The 18377-nt window shown below is 43.2% G+C and overlaps 1 protein-coding gene across 1 annotated transcript in view; it reads right to left on the reverse strand.

Moving 5' to 3' along the window:
- The window catches only part of FGFRL1 (fibroblast growth factor receptor like 1), a 195373-nt gene extending 177400 nt beyond the window's left edge, over positions 1–17973 (reverse strand). The window contains exons 1-2 of the mRNA XM_060769277.2: positions 17466–17973; positions 15767–15879 (exon numbers count right to left, since the gene is read on the reverse strand). Coding sequence (XP_060625260.1) covers positions 15767–15827 — 61 coding nt within the window. The 5' untranslated portion in view covers positions 15828–15879; positions 17466–17973. The remainder of the gene's footprint in view (positions 1–15766; positions 15880–17465) is intronic.
- Between the last annotated feature and the right edge of the window lie 404 nt (positions 17974–18377).

The following is an 18377-nucleotide window of genomic DNA, read 5'->3' on the forward strand; positions in this document are numbered from 1 at the left end:
CTTTGCCTGTGCAGGTACAACTGTACCAGGAACTCCAATTTTGTTTGCTTTGCATTGAATGTTTGTTGTAGTCCTAAGTTTCAGGGACTCTGCAGATAGGTGGCTTCTTTTGGCTGCAATCACAGGGCCAGCCACATGTCAATTATAGTAAGGTTCCCTGGTCCCACCCCCCTTTTGGCTTTTTGGAGGGAATAGGTGCCATTTTGGGTTCAGTCCACACAGAGAAGCCTTTCATGCAGGACATAAAACCAGGAGCTCCTGTAGAAAGCTTCATCTTCTACAGCTTGGCCGGGGAGAAAGGTCCCGTAGCTTGGCCGAGGATTATACAGCTTTACAGCTCCTTTGCTGAGGGACTTCTGCCAGCCATCACCGAAACCTGAACTCCTTTTTCCTCTGGAAATCTACAAAGCTCTGCTTGGTAAGGGTCACTCGCAGAAGCCAGAAGCAGCTGGTACCGGGTGCAGGGGCTCCACGCCAACAGAGGCAAAGACAGACTGCCCAGATTAGAAGTTAAGGATTTCCCCATTAGTTAGTATGCAGTTATGAAGATAGTGCCTGTTCCCCGTGGACAAGATTGAGAGAGAGCCAATAGACTGTTAAGAAAGCCTCAAAGTACCTGTTTGTTTTCAATAATAAAGAATTTTGTTGAACCTTTAAGCAATCTAAAGACTCTGTTTTAAGGAAATCCAAGGGCCTTTAATCTGAGGCAGCCTCGGCGTCTCATTGGGCAGACAGAATTTATGTCCTGTCTACAGTCTTATGCACAGGCCCAGCGTGCGACAGCACATTCCCAGATATGTGACCAACTACATTCACCCACTTCACAGAATTGGCACATGAATACACTGGAGAAAACTGAGTGCAAAATGCGGGGGGGGGGGGGGGGGGACGACGATGGGACAAAGGGTTGAACTGAAAGGAAACAGGAAAGGTGATCATCACAGCTAGCAAATGCTGGGAGGGAATGTTGGGAGGAATACGCTCAAAGAGAGAGCAGTGTACTATACTGACCCAATCCTGTTGCACATAACTTGTTTCAGTCAGGTCCAGTGCAGAAGACACAATAACATTGCACCCAGGCAAGAGGAAAAAGAACAGAAAAACTTTATTCTTGTCAGCAGAGTTTAAACATAAAGTTGTAATGTTGCAAACAAAAACAAACAGTGCAACAAACTTACATAGTCCTTGTAAGCAATACAGAATAAGGTTTCTTCATCTTCATCCAAATGAGAGAGTAGAGGAATGGTTGAGGAGCAAGGGCTCCTCAGAGATAAAGCTAAACTGTATTCTAAAACCTATACAATTATACCCCACCGGGTGTGGTCCAAACTTACTAGTTGACCTACATTAGCAGCTGTACACAACAATCAACAGTATAAGGTTTTCTTTAACACACACACACACACATACTTGATCCTGTTACAACTTACTGTAACAAATCCCTCATTCTAGCTTGCCGCCCTCCAGGTTGGTGAAGGATGCTCTGCCTTTGGCAGTGTTAAAGAAAGAGATAGACTGGATGAGACATGAGCCAATCTAGTTCGCTTTTTTACATGAAATGGGGGGGGGGGGTGTTGTCTTATTATTCTCCGGCAGCAACATTTCTTGGTCTGACTTTGTTAACTTATCAGCTGTAACTTCAGAAGAAGATGTGTTCACCTGGACACCCATCATAGGCATCTCCAGCTTCCATGCTTCCTCCTGCAAGACATCTTATCTGATACTACTCTGAGGGACCATGCTAATCTCTTTCTGATCACTGGGCCTTAACCCTTTGGGTCTTAAAAAGTTTAGGACCCAGTTCACAATCTGGCCTTTGTACACCAATATTGTACATTCTCCAGTTAGTTTCTTCACCTGGGATGGCTTTCAAAGAGACCACCACAACCCAAGGTTTACTCTACTTCTCAAAACAAGACAAAATGCAGCTTGTATAAATGGAGAGGTAATGGAAGGAATGTAAGCCACACCGCACAAAGCATTATTGTGCCAGATGTCCTGTAACAGCCTTTTCACTATTGACATGAAAGACCCTTTAAGCCTGGGAAGTAAAACATGAGAAACAATTTTCAACTTGCGCTCACGAGCAAATGAAAAATACAGGTGGGAAAGTTAATGGTGCACCTCCCCACCCCCAACATACACACATAAAGGGGGGCAGGAGGGGGGAGAGGAGAAAGGGGAGCGAGGGAATTTAACCCCAAAGTTCTTTACAGGTTTATCAGCAATCCAGGATTTCGTATACAAATACCGAGCCTCCAAAATATCCATTAAAAGGCAAGAGAACCTGAGAGGCATTTAGCTTGTGATACATCTTCCATTACTCCCTCCACAGTCACTTGACAGGAGACCCAAGACTGTGTAAATCTTTCATGAAATAAATTTACCAGGCATGGAGAGAAATCATTTTGTTTCCTGCCAAGAGTGAAACTTTTCTGCAGTAATTATTGGAGTTGGGGGAGGTTGCAGCCTAGAGAGGGGTGGAAATCAAGACAAATCTACATTTTCTCCAAGACGGCTCTGTTCCCAATTTACATTTTTCTTCCCTTACTGATGCTCAAAATTAAGTTTGAGCACTTAATATAAAAAGTAGCCTGGAGTTATTGGCTAGATTTCTTCCTGAAAATTGGATGAGTTTTGATGAAATAAAACTGTTAGGTTAATCAAAGGACTGCTGAATGCCATGTTTACAAAATACAATGGGGAGACTGTCCCGTCAGGGCAACTAACCAAATGCAAGGCAGGGAGACAAACCAAGGGAATTGGTTTGGGGTTTGACAATTTACAAAACATTAATATATAAAATACAAATTTGAGACTAGTCTATTAAAACACACAAAACATTTGTTTCATAATGCAGTTGTAATTCACAAACTTTGATTGCAATGGTTTTGTTTTTTGGTTTGTTTTTTTCATGTGAGGGGCGACTTGAGAAACTGCAAGTCACTTCTGGTGTGAGAGAATTGGCTGTCTGCAAGGACGTTGACCAGGGGACACCCGGATATTTTAGTGTTTAATCATCCTTGTGGGAGGCTTCTCTCATGTCCCCACATGGGGAGCTGGAGCTGATAGAGGGAACTCATCCACGCTCTCCCCGGATTCGAACCTGCAACCTGTCAGTCTTCAGTCCTGCTAGAACAAGGGTTTAACCCATTTCATCACCAAGGGCTCCTATTGCAATCGTTGCTACACAACGGCTATGTCTTTGTGTGATATGAGATGTTATTTTATGTGATGTGTTTAATAATGTTTAATGATAAGGGGAGGGTCAATTTTGATGTTTTATACTGTTTTTTATTGATGGCATTGAATTGTTTCCAACACTGTTGACTGCCCTGAGTCCCCTTCGGGGTTGAGAAGGGGACTCAAGGCAAATAAACAAGTACACAGAATTTTTAAGGTTCTCTTAATGCAACATTCTCTTGTTCTTATTTATTTATTTATTTATTTATTTACTTACTTACTTACTATATTTATATACCGCTCCTCCAGCCCACAGGCAACTCAGGGAGGTTTACAGTCAATCTGATTCAACTGAAAGGCTTCCCTTGCTTTTGATGTGTTTGCTTATGCTGTGTGTGCACATATGCTGAGACTCCAGTGTAGCAAATTGGTTTTGGGCAGCAAGGTCACAGTTGCTAGAAAGCCAAGCCGGCTGCGACTCCCTGTACAACAGAGGTAAAGATGAACTTAGGTCTGTCACCATTTAAATCAACTCTTAGAGTTAAACAGACACATCACAAAGTGATACTCAATAAACTTGGTGTAAATGTTAGATTTTAATTGTAGGCAAATATACAGGTCCAGATTTTTAGAGTTTGCCAATCAGATCTATATGCAATATGGGGAGGTCTGAGAACTGCTGGAGCTTTCCGACAAACACTAATGAAGGTGGTTTGGGAAAGAGTTGACACAGCATCAGAAGTGACTTTTTTCATATTAGGAGCAACTTGAGAAACTGCAAGTCACTTCTGGTGTGAGAGAATTGGCTGTCTGTAAGGATGTTGCCCTGGGGACACTTGGATGCTTTGATGTTTTACCATCCTTGTGGGAGGCTTTTCTCATTTCCCTGCATGGGGAACTGGAGCTGACAGAGGGAGCTCAGCCCACTCTGCCTGGCTTTGAACCTCCAATCTGTCGGTCTTCAGTCCTGCAGCACAAGGGTTTATATTCCATTGCGCCACCTGAGGACCCACCAGAAGTGATAAAAGGTACATATCTTTTTGCTTCTTTAAACCTCCTCAGAAATGAGGAGTATAAAGTAGTAATGAGTAATTTTGACCCTGCTGTGTGTCTTCTTCCACTTACCTGCTTGACCCAGGACGAATAGTGTTTTCTCTAGCCCAGGGGGCCTCAAACTTTGTAAACAGAGGGCCAGGTCACAGTCCCTCAAACTGTTGAAGGGCCAGATTATAATATGAAAAAAGCATAAATGAATCCCTATGCACACTGCACGTATCTTATTTGTAGTGCAAATACACTTTAAAACAATACAATAATTAAAATGAAGAACAGTTTTAACAAATATAAACTTATTAGTATTTCAATGGGAAGTGTGGGCCTGGTTTTGGCTGATGAGATAGGATTGTTGTTGTTGTTGTGTCTTTTCAAGTCATTTCGGACTTAGGTTGACCCTGAGCGGGAGCCGGGTAAATGACCTTGGAGGGCCGTATCCGGACCTTGGGCCTTAGTTTGAGGACCTCTGCTCTAGCCCAACATGTTTTAAATCAATGCCTCCTCATCAGAGACACTGGTCAAACAAGCAGACTCCTCTCAATTAGATTAATTCTTCCTCTCGTTGTGCACTGGATTCCTTCTACCTTTCCTTTCCAGGAGTAATGTTGGCTTGGTTCATTATCCCAGTGAACCTTTCAAGTCAAGAAAACTTATGATTAAAGTTGAGGGATGGTTACCTGTTTTACAGATTATGACAAGTAGAAATTTGATATTTAATCACCAAAAAACAAATGTATAAACCAGTCCATCATATATATATATATATATATATATATATATATATATATATACACATACACACACACACACACACACATACATATGGAAAAAAAAGAGTTCTTAAACAAAGAGAAATATTTTGATTTGTTGAAAAAAATCAGAAAGCAGCACAATAATTCCCAATCCAAAGTTGAGCTATCACTACTACAGTGAAAGCCCACTATCTTGCAAATATATAATGTATTTTACTGGCTCTGAAAAATCCTGCAAATCTCTTCGGAAGACAGATGGATAAATGTCAGCATGCTGGAAGAAGCAAAGACCACCAGCACTGAAGCAATGCTCATCCACCATCAACTCCACTAGACTGGATAAGTTGTCCAAATGCCCGATCAATTGTAAATGTTGTTGGACAGCAAAAGAGATTTAAAGATGGGCTTAAAGCTAACCTCAAAAATTGTGGCATAGACACCAAGAACTGGGAAGCCCTAGCCCTTGAGCACTCTAACTGGAGGTCAGCTGAGACCAGCAGTGCTGTGGAATTCAAAGAGGCACGAATGAAGGGCAAAAGGGAGAAATGTGCCAAGAGGAAGGTGTGTCAAGCCAACCATGACTGGGACCACCTTCCACCGGGAAATCGATGCCCTCACTGTAGAATAGTGCTTCTCAACCTGGGGTCCCCAGATGTTTTTGGCCTACAACTCCCAGAAATCCCAGCCAGTTTACCAGCTGTTAGGATTTCTAGGAGTTGAAGGCCAAAAACATCTGGGGACCCCAGATTGAGAAGCACTGCTGTAGAAGAACATGTGGATCAAGAATTGGGCTCCACAGCCAACTATGTATCCATCACCAAGACCCTGCGCTTGGAAGGCCATCATACTTTTGACATCGAGGGATCGGCTAAGTAAGTAAAAGTGTTTGGCTTCAAGAAGAATCTCTTCTCAAAGTCTCATTGCACAAATAGGATGATCTGGGATGAGGTGCTCTTATTTAGAGTAATCCAACTATTTCACCTTTTGACTATATTATGGCCGAGAAGCTATCCTGATCTCCAAAGTTCTCACCCAACACTCAAACCACTACACAGTGTTGACTTTCTACAATATCGCCCCCAGTTTTTGATATTATTCAATTTGACTTCAAGTTGACTTCAACATATGGCAACCCTATCTTCTGGTTTTCTCACCACAATTGAATCCGGATGGTTTTGGCATTATTTTCCTCAAGTCCTGTGAAAATGTGACTTGCCCAAGGCCATTCAGTGGGTTTTCATGGCTGACCAAAAATTTGAAACCTCATCTCTCAGAGTTCTAGTCCAACATTTAAACCACTACACCATACTGGATCACAGGGCTTAAATGTTACTTTAAAAAAAAACCCTCTATGCTCTGCTAAAGGAACCAGCAAAGTGTTCCTCTAGATCTTTTTTGTAGCTTTCAACCCCTTCAGACTCCCCAGACTAGTCTTTTTCAGACAAAAAAAAGGACAAATCACTGCTCCCAGAGGCTTCCAGGAGTGGCAAATCACATTTTAAAGAGGTTTTTCCCCTGCACAATTAAATACAGTTTTTTTCCCAAATCAGAACTAAAAATTAAGTGTTGGGATGGGTTTTTATTTTATTTATTTTGGCATTTGGGGCCATCTATACAGCCCCCAGAGCATTCTGGGACAGAAAACTTGCCCCTGGAGTTGTTCCAGTGGCCTATTCCTGTTCCAGTATAAGAATACTGTTGGCTGGTCTCCATCATTACATTACAGCCTGGAAAAACTGATTGTTACTACCATTCAATGTATATCCATTAAAAAGTAAATCTTGAAGTGTTCAACGGGAGGGGAGGTGAACCCATTCAACCCCCCTGTTATCTCCAAAGTACTTGGAGTTCAACTACACCAGAATTGGTACAAGTTTGCAACTTTCATTATGAAATTATTTATTTTAATAGCATTGAATAACAGTGTTTTCTTCTAGATTTTCCATTGTATACAGCAGCGTAAGTCTTGAGGAAAATCTTTACAAAATTCTAAATTGTTATCTCACATATTTTTTTGAATATTTCTTCACATCAAATTCCACTGGCAAAAATATTAAATATTATTTGTTTAACTGATTTTTTACCCAACTCTCCTGTAGAAAAGACTTCAGATAAGTTTACAAATATAATCTAGGTTTATTGCTCATGGACGCTGATAGTGTCTTTATTCAACTTTCCTAGTATATGTCATTGCCTAGATTTTTAATGCCTCCAGATGTTTCAGAAAAAAACTTTTGAAAACATCCAGATGTTTCAAAAAAGTTATTCTGTGTGCCTTCAATGTTTCCAATTTAGGGAGATCCTAAGGCAGTGGTTCTCAACCTGTGGGTCCCCTGGTGTTTTGGCCTACAACTCACAGAAATCCCAACCTGTTAGGATTTCTGGGAGTTGAAGGCCACTGCCCTAAGGCATACCCATCACAGGATTTCCTTGGCAAAATCTGTTCAGAGAAGGGGGTTGCCCTTGTCTTCCTCTGAGGCTGAGAAAATGTTACTTGCCCAAGGTCATCTGGCAGGTTTCCATACCTGAGCATGGACTTGAACGCAATCCAATGCTCAAACCACTTCTGCCTAAAGAAAAAGCTACCCAGAGAAATGGGTATTCCAGATTGAATCAAATGTATTTCAAGACATCGTCCTCAAAATAAAGTGAAACAGAAGGCATACATTTTGAAATGAAATAAAGCTATTGTGCTTAGTAAAACCAAGGGGGAAAGTTTCCACTAAGTACTGCAACACTGGGATTAATTTGAAAGCAGACTCTTTGAAAAGCATGATTTTACAAGCCATAGCAGACTCAGGTTGGGTGTTGTATGTCTACAGAAACAGAATGCTACGCTGAGAGTTCTCAAACTGAATAAATAAAAGGAGGGCTTTGGAATATATTTTTTCCAGAGCAAACTGAAAAAGCTCTTTGTTTGAGTCCTTCTATGAATATGTGAAAAACCAAAGCCTGTATATCAGCCTCATTTACCTTGTTCTTTTCATAAAGTTATTCACAAAATTTAATTTAGACTGCAAAAGGATCTTGTTGCACCACTCAGACTCAGAGAAGAAAGTTGGTATGAAAGTCTGTGAAAGCATATCCTACCAAAGCATCAGAAGTCTACAAAGGCTTATAAAGTACCACCTACTTCTTTCTCTCAGTCAGCCTCAAAAGTACTAGAAGACCCCTTTGTATACTAATATTCCAGAGGAAATCAGTCATGTGTTTCATTTTTGACACTCTGATACATTAGAGGACTTTCCATTGAGTGGAGACCAATTCTGAGTGAACAGGTATACCAGCAGAGAATACTGAATAGCATCACTCTAAACATCTACAGCAGTGGTTCCCAACCTGTATTTCATGGACCACCAGTGGTCCACAAGAACTAAAACATGGTCCACAGCCTCACCGTTAATACTCTGTTGCAACAAGTGTGACTGGTTTTGTGAAACCCTTTTATAATGCTGATGCTTATTAAATATGGTTTTCTGTGGGCGAGCAAATGGCGACTACTGGATGGCATATGTTCTATATCAGAAACTAGAACTGATGTGGTCTATCCAATGCAATTTTCTGAATCAACACCCCAAATAACCAAACTGAATCTAACGTTGACCAAAACCTGACTCGTAACTCTTTTGGTACTATGGTCAAAGTGGTTCCTGGTCAAAGTGGTCCCTAGTCAAATGGCCCCTGGTTAAAAAAAAAAAGGTTGGGAATCACTTATCTATGGGTTTCAATGACTAATCAAATTCTGTTGAATAATGACAGTTTCAGAATATTTTTATGAAAGTCCATAAACTGGGAGATACAGTAGGAAGTATTGATAGCTGTCAAAACAATGTTGTGATAAATTCTGACACTGACAGTAAGTTGTCTTTGATTCTTCACTGATAGAATGGGGCATTCATTGTCATTCTATCAGTGAAGTTAAATCAGAAAACATTACCATTCTGGTTTAAGCAGCTAAAAGTTGGCATAATTCCATTTTCTACTTCACGATTTGTGAAATGCCCTGTAATTTTTGTGGACATTGATGTTAATTGACAAATATCACAAAATGTTGCCAGTTTTATATCATTAAAACTGCTGAAATAAATGGAAATAGGTGGAAATCTTGCTTGTTTCGGGATCAAACACATCGATTCTGTCCTTATCAATGAAAATTGTACTCACAAATTTGTATTAAAAGACAACTTAAAAACAACAATTAAAAAATCCCACTATGAAAACAGTTGAACAGAGATGTTCTAATCTGACTTATAGTTATTTTGATACCAGCAATATTTTAGGAGATCTGAATAACAGTAGAATTACAGGAGCCTATAAAAACAACATGTAGATAGAGAAATCAAAAATCTTACCAAACTTTCAGAAAGATAATCAGTGTGTGGACTAGCAGAGAAACAGGCACTTCTTTCCCAAAAACCTTTAAACAACTTATATAATATCTTATACAAACCAATGCAGCCAGTGCTAGCTTGACCATATATGGCCCCAAAGGTGAACAGGGTGGCAACCTGACAGATTTGGAATGAATACTGGGCTCGATGTCATTGCAATATCACACACAGAAAAGCATCCAATTGGATTACCTGTATTTGACTGATGGAATATAGAAACCAGGAAACACAGCTGAACACAATGACTGTCGCAAGCTTGTGGTATCCTATAGTTTCAGAAATCTCAAGGTAGTTTGCATCCTTTTAACACAGGTAAACTTTGTATGGGATGAATCTCAATGATATTCCCACATTGCCTGATACTTTGTAGAACTGCAAACATAAAGGATATGTATGTATATGGCAGTATGCATGCATGCAGTTCTTCCTCTGGCATTATCATGAAACAGTGGCTGCTTTCTATGCTGCATTCTTTTCCATTCACTGCCTACAACACAGTGCATTACATTTTCTATAAATTCACTCAATTTTCTATTGTTCTGCCCTGAAATACCTCACAGCAAAAGATAAAACAAACAGAAGCAACAGCTTGAAGCTTTACTCAAGTTCCTGAAAGCAAGTCTGCTAAAGAATAACAGCATTAAGCTGCTTTCAAGTAATTTAAGGAAGTCTGATTCCTCCAGCCATGAGAGTGTACCAACCCATCATCCTTAGCCTCATTTCCAAACAATACACTGCAGTTCTGTCTTCACGGCATGTTTGAGATGGACTCAGAGCAAACTGATCAGTGTTAAAAGAGTACAGCCTGATTTCCACGAAAATCTCCCCTGTTGCCCATTTCACATGTTGCCACAATTACTTCTTCTGAAAGCCGATGGGTGGAACAAATTATTGGAGGCTTCTGCATCACTCCTGTTATTCCTCTAAATCTCCCAACCTAAACACTCCAGTATGCTGTCCAGATGGCTAAATCTGAAGAAAACCACCTGATATGAGATGGATTCTTGCATATGCAGAACCCAAGACCAAACCAGAAAAATTCTACTCGTGCTACCACTTGTTAATGCAGATTGAAAAAATGTGCTTTGGATGGCAGTTTAATTCTGTTTCACATCAAGAATTCCATTTTTATTGTACTCTGTTCTTCCATTCTGCATTAAATCCACATTTGAAGTCCAATACAGAATCAGTTAAGTCAATCTGACCAGAGAGTTGTCACGCTACCCAGAGGTGAGGGAAGGGTTTGCACCTTTCTTCCCAAGGCCTCTGCCTAAACATTCATCAGTCCTGGTTTAACTGTTTATATTTGCCCTGCTCTGTCTTCAGGTCTCAGGGCCCACACAGCCCTATATCCCAGAATATCCAGGCAGAAGATCCCATATTATCTGCTTTGAACTGGGATATATGGCAGTGTGGACTCAGATAACCCAGTTCAAAGCAGATATTGTGGGATTTTCTGCCTTGATCTTCTGGGATATAGGGCTGTGTGGAAGAGCCCTCAGGGGTAACTTACTGGGATTGTTTGGTAACTGTGGCCCCTTCCACACTGCTCCTATATCCCAAGATCTCATCCCAAATTATCTTTTTATCCCAGATTATCTGGCAGTGGAGACTCATATAATCCAGTTTAAATAAAATAATCTGGGATCAGATCCTGGGATATAGGGCAGTATAGAAAGGGCCTTAGTTACATAAACCTCCTTTACTTTGAGGACCACTCTGTCCTCTACACAGTGTTCCTAGGAAAGTAGTTCTGTCAATCAAATGGATTTATTCATTAGAGCTTAGAGCAGTCATTAACATCCTTGAGATTCACCACCAAACTGTACACAAAGTCTGTGTGATCAAAATAGGAAACACCTATACAATAATTTATCTGAACGATTGTATGAGAGGGAAGAAATGGTCACTTGAACAGACACTTTAAAATGACATTGTAAAGTTTGGTTGTTGTATATATAAAAAATAACTGTTTATAGTGCACAAGATGTTCTCTATTCTTGTTGCAATACAATACAGTTCCCTTTTCAGACTTCAGCAACACATCCATCACCTTTCAAGGGAGATTCATAAATGTAACCTTACTGACACTGCTCTCTAAAACCTACTATATCAGAACTTAGCCAATTTTCATTCAGATACAGTATCTCTAAGCAGAGTTTCTTTAATCTAGGGACATGACAAAATTTTAAAACCCTGTAGAATATCTTTTTAGTCTAAGCCTTTGCCCACATTGTATGAACACAAACATCATATTACACTGCAGACTCTACATGTAATGTACACACAAAAGACAAAAGTAGTAAAACATAGCTGTTAAAATCAGTTTTCCAATCAGAATTGAAACAAAACTGTTCTTGTCTCTAAGTCTTTCCAAATTCTTTGCAGAGCTCCTAATGACATATTAATCCATCATCGATGAAATTAATATAAATGTATGACTACTTAATCCATCCTGTGCTATATACTGCCTCCATCTTAAGACTGACTCCATTCAGTCTTTTAGGTCTTAAAAAGCGATATACTGTTTGCCTTTCATCCAGCATGTAGGAGGATCAACTTACACTGCTACTGCTTCTATAAAATATTTGGTAGGGGGTGAGCAAATTGGAGGAGCCGAACGTCCATTGTTTTCGCAAGACTCTGAGTCACTTTCCTCCAGACACTGGCACATGTTCGGGAACAAAACGGACACCAAATTTAAAAGTGCAGACTTATTAAGACACTACCTTATAATGAAATGATCTAGCTAATTCAATACGGTCTCTGATGAATAGCAGTGTCACTCCAGAGTTTCAGGCACAATTATTTCCCAGTCCTAACCTCAAACACCAGCAACTGTATCTGGGACCTTCTACATGCAAAACATATGCACTTCTAGTCACTTATTTCTGCAAGGGCCCTTTCAGACAGGCCCTCTATCCCAGGATCTGATCCCAGTTTTTCTGCATTAAACTGGATTACATGAGTCCCCACTTCCAGATAATCTGGGATAAACAGAAAACCTGGGATCAGATTTTGGGATACAGGGCCTGTCTGGAAGGGCCCCAAGTTGCAGGAGTCTTAACTCCAGTCTTAATGGGTACCACGCACCAGTCTTTAAATATACACAGAATTAAAATTTCAAGTCAGAGCTTTCCAAACTGTGTGTTGCAACACATTCATGTGTCAGCTGTGTGTTGCACCAACGTAATGAAAAAATTACACATTTTTTGAAATATATCTCTTATGAATCATACAATTTAAAATATATAGTAAAGTTTTCCCCTTGACATTAAGTCTAGTCGTGTCCGACTCTAGAGGGTGGTGCTCATCTCCATTTTCTAAGCCAAAGAGCCGGCGCTGTCCATAGACACCTCCAAGGTCATGTGGTCAGAATGACTACATGGAGCACCGTTACCTTCCCATAGAAGCGGTACCTATTGATCTACTCACATTTGCATGTTTTCAAACTGCTAGGTTGACACAAGCTATGGCTAGCAGCGGGAGCTCACCCTGCTCCCCGGATTCAAACTGCCAACCTTTCAGTTAGCAAGTTCAGCAGCTCAGCAGTTTAACCCGCTGTGCCACCGGGGCTCCTTTAAAATATATACATAAAAGGTATTATGTATACATAATACATAGTACAAATATATATATGTAAAAAGTATTATATATTACGTATATATTAAAATATATACATAAAAAGTATATATAGCTCATGAAAACCTTTAAAATATATACACCAAAGTTTCCATGAGCTATGTTGTGTCCCTATTACAATGTAGGTATTGTTGGAAGGGGTTGGTTTGCTAGCAAACCTGAATGACTGTGTCGCAAAATGACACATGTCTAAAAAGTGTTTCACCGACATGAAATATCAAGAAACTTCTGTGTTAAATCATCTTAACAGAACAGGACTGGCCCCAGGAGTAATTTATCAGTGGGAGTTCTCAATGCCAAGATGAGAAGTAGATAGGAACTGAAACCGCTTCAGTGACAATGATCTTCAGTATTTGGTTAAGTTACAATATTTATGAAAAGAATTTGGCGTCTTTGCCACCACAATTCATCTTCTTCGACCCCAGTTTCTCCATATTTAGAGGAATCCAATGACATATTTAAGCCCCGGTGCTAAAATATGTGCTAGCTGTGGAGAACTGTCACTTGTCTGTCACTTGGGGGCGGGGGGGGGGGGGAGTTAATGGATTTGTTTGTTTAGTTGGTGCTGTTGGGAATACAGGGCGAGAGGAGAGATTACAGAAAGAGAGAGGCCCCCTGGTCCTCCCAGGAATGCAACTGTTTTTCTTTGACTCCAGACTGAAAACTGGAAGCCAACCCAGGATTTCCACAGCTCAGAAACAAGTGACATGGAAAAGGCCCCAAACAAAGCACAAAGCACACTTGCCTGTCAGGAAAGAAGGAACCACAGAGAAAGCCAATGGCTTGTAAGATGCAAGCAAGATTTCCATGCCATTGGCTACTATTCCTAGAGGAATTCAAGAATTAAGGGTACCAGGAAAAGAGAGGAAGAGAAAATACAGTACAGGCAGTCTCCAAGTTACGAACAAGATAGGTTCTGCTGGTTTGTTCTTAAGTTGAATTTGTATGTAAGTCGCAACAGGTACATTTCCAAGCTTAATTCCAGCCTATATATATATATATAGGACACCGAAGAAGGAAAATGCCTATAAATATCTCTATTTGTCTTGTCTGTTTAACGGCATTGAATGTTTGCCATATATGTGTCCTGTGATCCTCCCTGAGCCCCTTCGGGGTGAGAAAGGTGGAATATAAATGCAGTAAATACATAAATAAGCATGCTTTGGATAGCATAGGAAGGGTTAACACCCTGTGGTGATTGTTTTGCTGTCTGTGCCCCTGTTTCTTCATTATTATTATTATTATTATTATTATTATTTTACTGACACAAAAACACAGTATGTCACAGCAAACGAGATCTATATGCAGGATTTCTTATCACAAAATCACAAGTCAAACACTTCTCAAGCGTCTAGGACTGTGTGATGTATTTTCGAATGATGCGTGCAGATTCAAGTAAGGTGGCCTTTTGCAGTTGACAGATCGTGATTTTGTCAATGTTTATTTTTTCCAAATGCCGGCTGAGATCTTTTGGCACGGCACCCAGTATGCCGATTACCACTGGGACCACCTGTACTGGTTTATGCCAGTGCATTATTATTATTATTATTTATATCCTGCCTTTCTCCCCATAGGGACTCAAAGTGGCTAACATCTATCCATTCTGGAGATTTCACTTCACTTTCCACCCCTGTGAGAATTGGGATTTTGAGAAATTTGGCTTTTTTTCCATGTCAGGAGCGACCTGAGGAACTGCAAGTCGCTTCTGATGTGAGAGAATTGGTCATCTGTAAGGATGTTTCCCAGAGGATGCCTGGATGTTTGATTTTTACCATCCTTGTGGGAGGCTTCTCTTATATCCCCACATGGAGAGCTGGAGCTGACAGAGGGAGCTCATCCCGATCTCCCTAGATTCGAACCACTGACCTGTCAGTCAGAAGTCCTGCAGGCACAAGGATTTAACCCACTGTGCCACCAGGGATTCACAAGGATTGGTAATAAAACTTCAGTGGAGACCCCTTTTCCCCATGATAACTCTTTCAGGAGTGAATGTCCCTTCGGAGGGGTAGATTTCTCTCACTTCCTATTGCCTCACTCCTGTTCTTACAAGCCCTCAGTGGCGCAATGGGTTAAACCCTTTTGCCGGCAGGACTGAAGACCGACAGCTTGGAGGTTCAAATCCAGGGAAAGCACAGATGAGCTCCCTCTGTCAGCTCCAGCTCCCCATGCAAGAACATGAGAAAAGCCTCCCACAAGGATGGTAAAACATCAAAACTTCCTGGCATCCCCTGGGCAACATCCTTGCAGATGGCCAATTCTCTCACACCAGAAACCACTTGCAGTTTCTCCTGACACAAGGAAAAAAAAACTAGTTCTTAACTATTTGTTGTCTATAATTGGTGAGAAAATTTCAGTTGAGAAACCTTTTCCCATGTTGAGACACCTTTTCCTCCTTCAGGAGGAAATTTCCCCTCCAAGGGGTAAATTTCTCTCACTTCTTGTTGCCTCACCCCCTGTTCTTAACTATGAATTGTTTATAAGTAAGATGTTTGTAACTCGGGGATTGCCTGTACTGCTTTTTCATCTTCTCGATTGTCTCCCTACGAAGAACAACTCCTTTCTTGACAGACATAAACAGTTACACGACTTACACAAGGCACAACACCCAGGAGAGAAAGCTTACTGCAAATATTTCACCCCTGTTCTTAACTCGGAATCATTTGCAAGCTAGGTGTTTGTAACTCGGGGACTGCCTGCACATGCCAAAAAGGCTGTGAGTGGCGCGAGTCTCTTTCGGTGGCTTACCTCTGGCAGAGTCAGCAAGCGCCACAACTCCCACAAAAAGCAGCACGAACTGGAAGTCCATCCTGAGCGCAGGCTTGGCTCTTTCTCCTTCTTTCCAGGCTGAAAGGGAAGGCCTGAAAAGGAGAAAGAAACCAAGACAAAAGTCAAATAACAACCAGGGAATTCAAAACTTCATCAAAAAGAGGGAAGAAAAAAATGCTGGACTTGATAGGAAACCAAAGTAAATTGGGTTTGTGTAAGAAATCAGCTCTTTTATTGTGAGGGCTGGTGTGTGTACTCCCATTGCTCTCTCTGAGGGCCCTTCCACACAGCCTACCAAGGTGGAAAATCCCACAATATCGGCTTTGAATTGGGTTATTTGAGCCCACACTCCATGTGGGATTCTCTGCCTTGATATTCTGGGATAGAGAGCTGTGTGGAAGGGCCCTGAGGGGAAGCTGAGCCTTGTCACCTGCCCTCCCTTGGCTCTGAGAGTGATAACGAAAGGAAGGAGGGCAAGCCAGGCGGGCGGGCATGCTGTATATCCGAGGCAAGCCTCACCAGGGAGAGAGAAAAGATGGGGATTCTCCCACTCAGGGAAAGGCAAAGACGTTTCCAAAGCCTGCCCCTTCAGTGCCCTTCCTTCCACACAGCCCTCGATCCCAGAATATCAAGGCAGGAAATCCCACAATATCGGCTTTGAACTGGGTTATCCACACTCAGATAGTGTGGGATTCTCTGCCTGGATATTGTGGGATAGCGGGCTGTGTGGAAGGGCCCTCGGCGGGTCGCACTCAAGCCTTCCAAATGGTAGCGACTTCTCCCGTGGGATCGTCTTCGCGGGAGGAACGAAAGCACGCGCGCACGCACGCGGCCCGGGTTTCCCTCTTTCTGTCCTCCCGCGAAAGGGATCCGGATCCCCGCCTTTGGGAAACCCACCCAGCATCCCGGCCCAGGGCAGCACGGCATGCGAGAGACGGAGGAGAGGGAGAGGAAGAAGACGAAGACGAAGAAGAGGAGGAGAGGAAGAAGAGGAGAAAGAGAAAGAAGAGGAGGAGGAGGTGGAGAAGAGGAAGAGGAAGAAGTGGAGGAGGAAGAGGAAGAAGTGGAGGAAGAAGAAGAGAAGTGGAAGAGGAAAAAGAAGAGGAGGAGGTGGAGAAGAGGAAGAGGAAGAAGAGGAGGAGGAAGAAGAAGAGGAGGAAGAAGTGGAGGAAGATGAAGAAGAGAAGTGGAAGAGGAAAAAGAAGAAGAGGAGGAGGTGGTGGAGAAAGAAGAGGAGGAAGAAGAAGAGGTGGTGGAGAAGAGGAGGAGGAGAGGAAGAAGTGGAGGAACAAGTGGAAGAAGAAGTGGAGGAAGAGGAGAAGTGGAAGAGGAGAAAGAAGAAGAGGATGAGGAAGACGAGGAGGAAGAAGAAGAGAAGAAGAGGAGGAAGAAGGGGCTTGGATGGGTCGGGATTTCTCGGAAAGTCGGGGTTCTTCGGCTCTTGTCCGCGATCCCCCGCGAGTAGAGCCGCCTCCTTTTCAGGCGCCCCTCGCTCCGTGTCTCCTTCACCCCGCCGAGCATAAGGAGTCCCCAGCAAAAAGAGGGGGGGTCTCCTTGAAGGCTAGCTAGACTACCCCAAGCCCCCCTCTCCGCCAAGAGCCGCGCACTTGTTCCCCGGCAGGCTCCCTCCTTCCGCCTCCCTCCCTCCCTCCCTCCTCCTCCTCCTCTTCCTTCTTACCGCGGCGGAGGGTGATGGGGGGTCGGGCGGGCGGGCTCCTTCCCGGCTCGGCGCCTCTCAAGCCCCTCTCCGCCTCTCCGCCGGCGCCTCCTCGCAGCGGGACCCCCCTCCGCCACTGCCGCTGCCGGGCCCCATGTGCCGCCCCTTTCTCTTTCCCTCTCGACCCCCCCCCCTTCTCTCTCTCTCTTTGACAGAAGCCGCAGCAACAGCAGCCCCTTCGCGCCTTCCTCCTCCTCCTCCGCTCTTCACCGCCGGACCCTGGCCCGGAGCGCCATCCTCCTCCCCGACAAAGGAACGGCGGTCCCTCCTGCCGGCGCCACGGAGCAGGATGCCGAAGCGCTGGAAGGGAAAAGGATGCGGTGCCGCCGGAGAAGACTTTGCTCAGCCTCCGGCCAAGGGCGACCCTCTCGCTCCTTTCCTGCGCCCCCTCCCCTCTCTCTGTTCTCTCTCTCTCTCTCTCCCGGCTCCGCGCGCCCGCCTCGAGGAGGCTCCGCACTTCTGGGCAGCAGCGGAGAGGCTGCCTAGGCCACGCCCACTCCAAACTTCGGGCCAATCCGGAGCCTCCCTCCGCCCCCGCCGCCTTTAACCCTTTGTCTCTCCGCGCACCTTGAGTCCCGGGAGGAGGAAGGAGGAGAGAGAGAGAGAGAGAGAGGCCAAGAGGAAGAGGAGGAGGTGGTCGACTCACGGTTTGGGACGACCGAGACCCAGGAGGAGGAGGAAGAGCAGGGCTGCGGAAATAAACAGAGGCCGAAGCGGAGGCTTATGGGGGAGGGGGGGAGGGACGTTCAGGGTTCAACCCCCTCCCCTCGAAATTAACCTGAAACATTTGAGATTGAACCATTACTCCCCCCACCCCCCAGGTACAGGCCTGGAGAAACCCCATATCTGTATTGCCAACTACCATTATAATGC

This window comes from Anolis sagrei, chromosome 3, assembly GCF_037176765.1.
Source record: "Anolis sagrei isolate rAnoSag1 chromosome 3, rAnoSag1.mat, whole genome shotgun sequence".
Taxonomy (NCBI): domain Eukaryota; kingdom Metazoa; phylum Chordata; class Lepidosauria; order Squamata; family Dactyloidae; genus Anolis; species Anolis sagrei.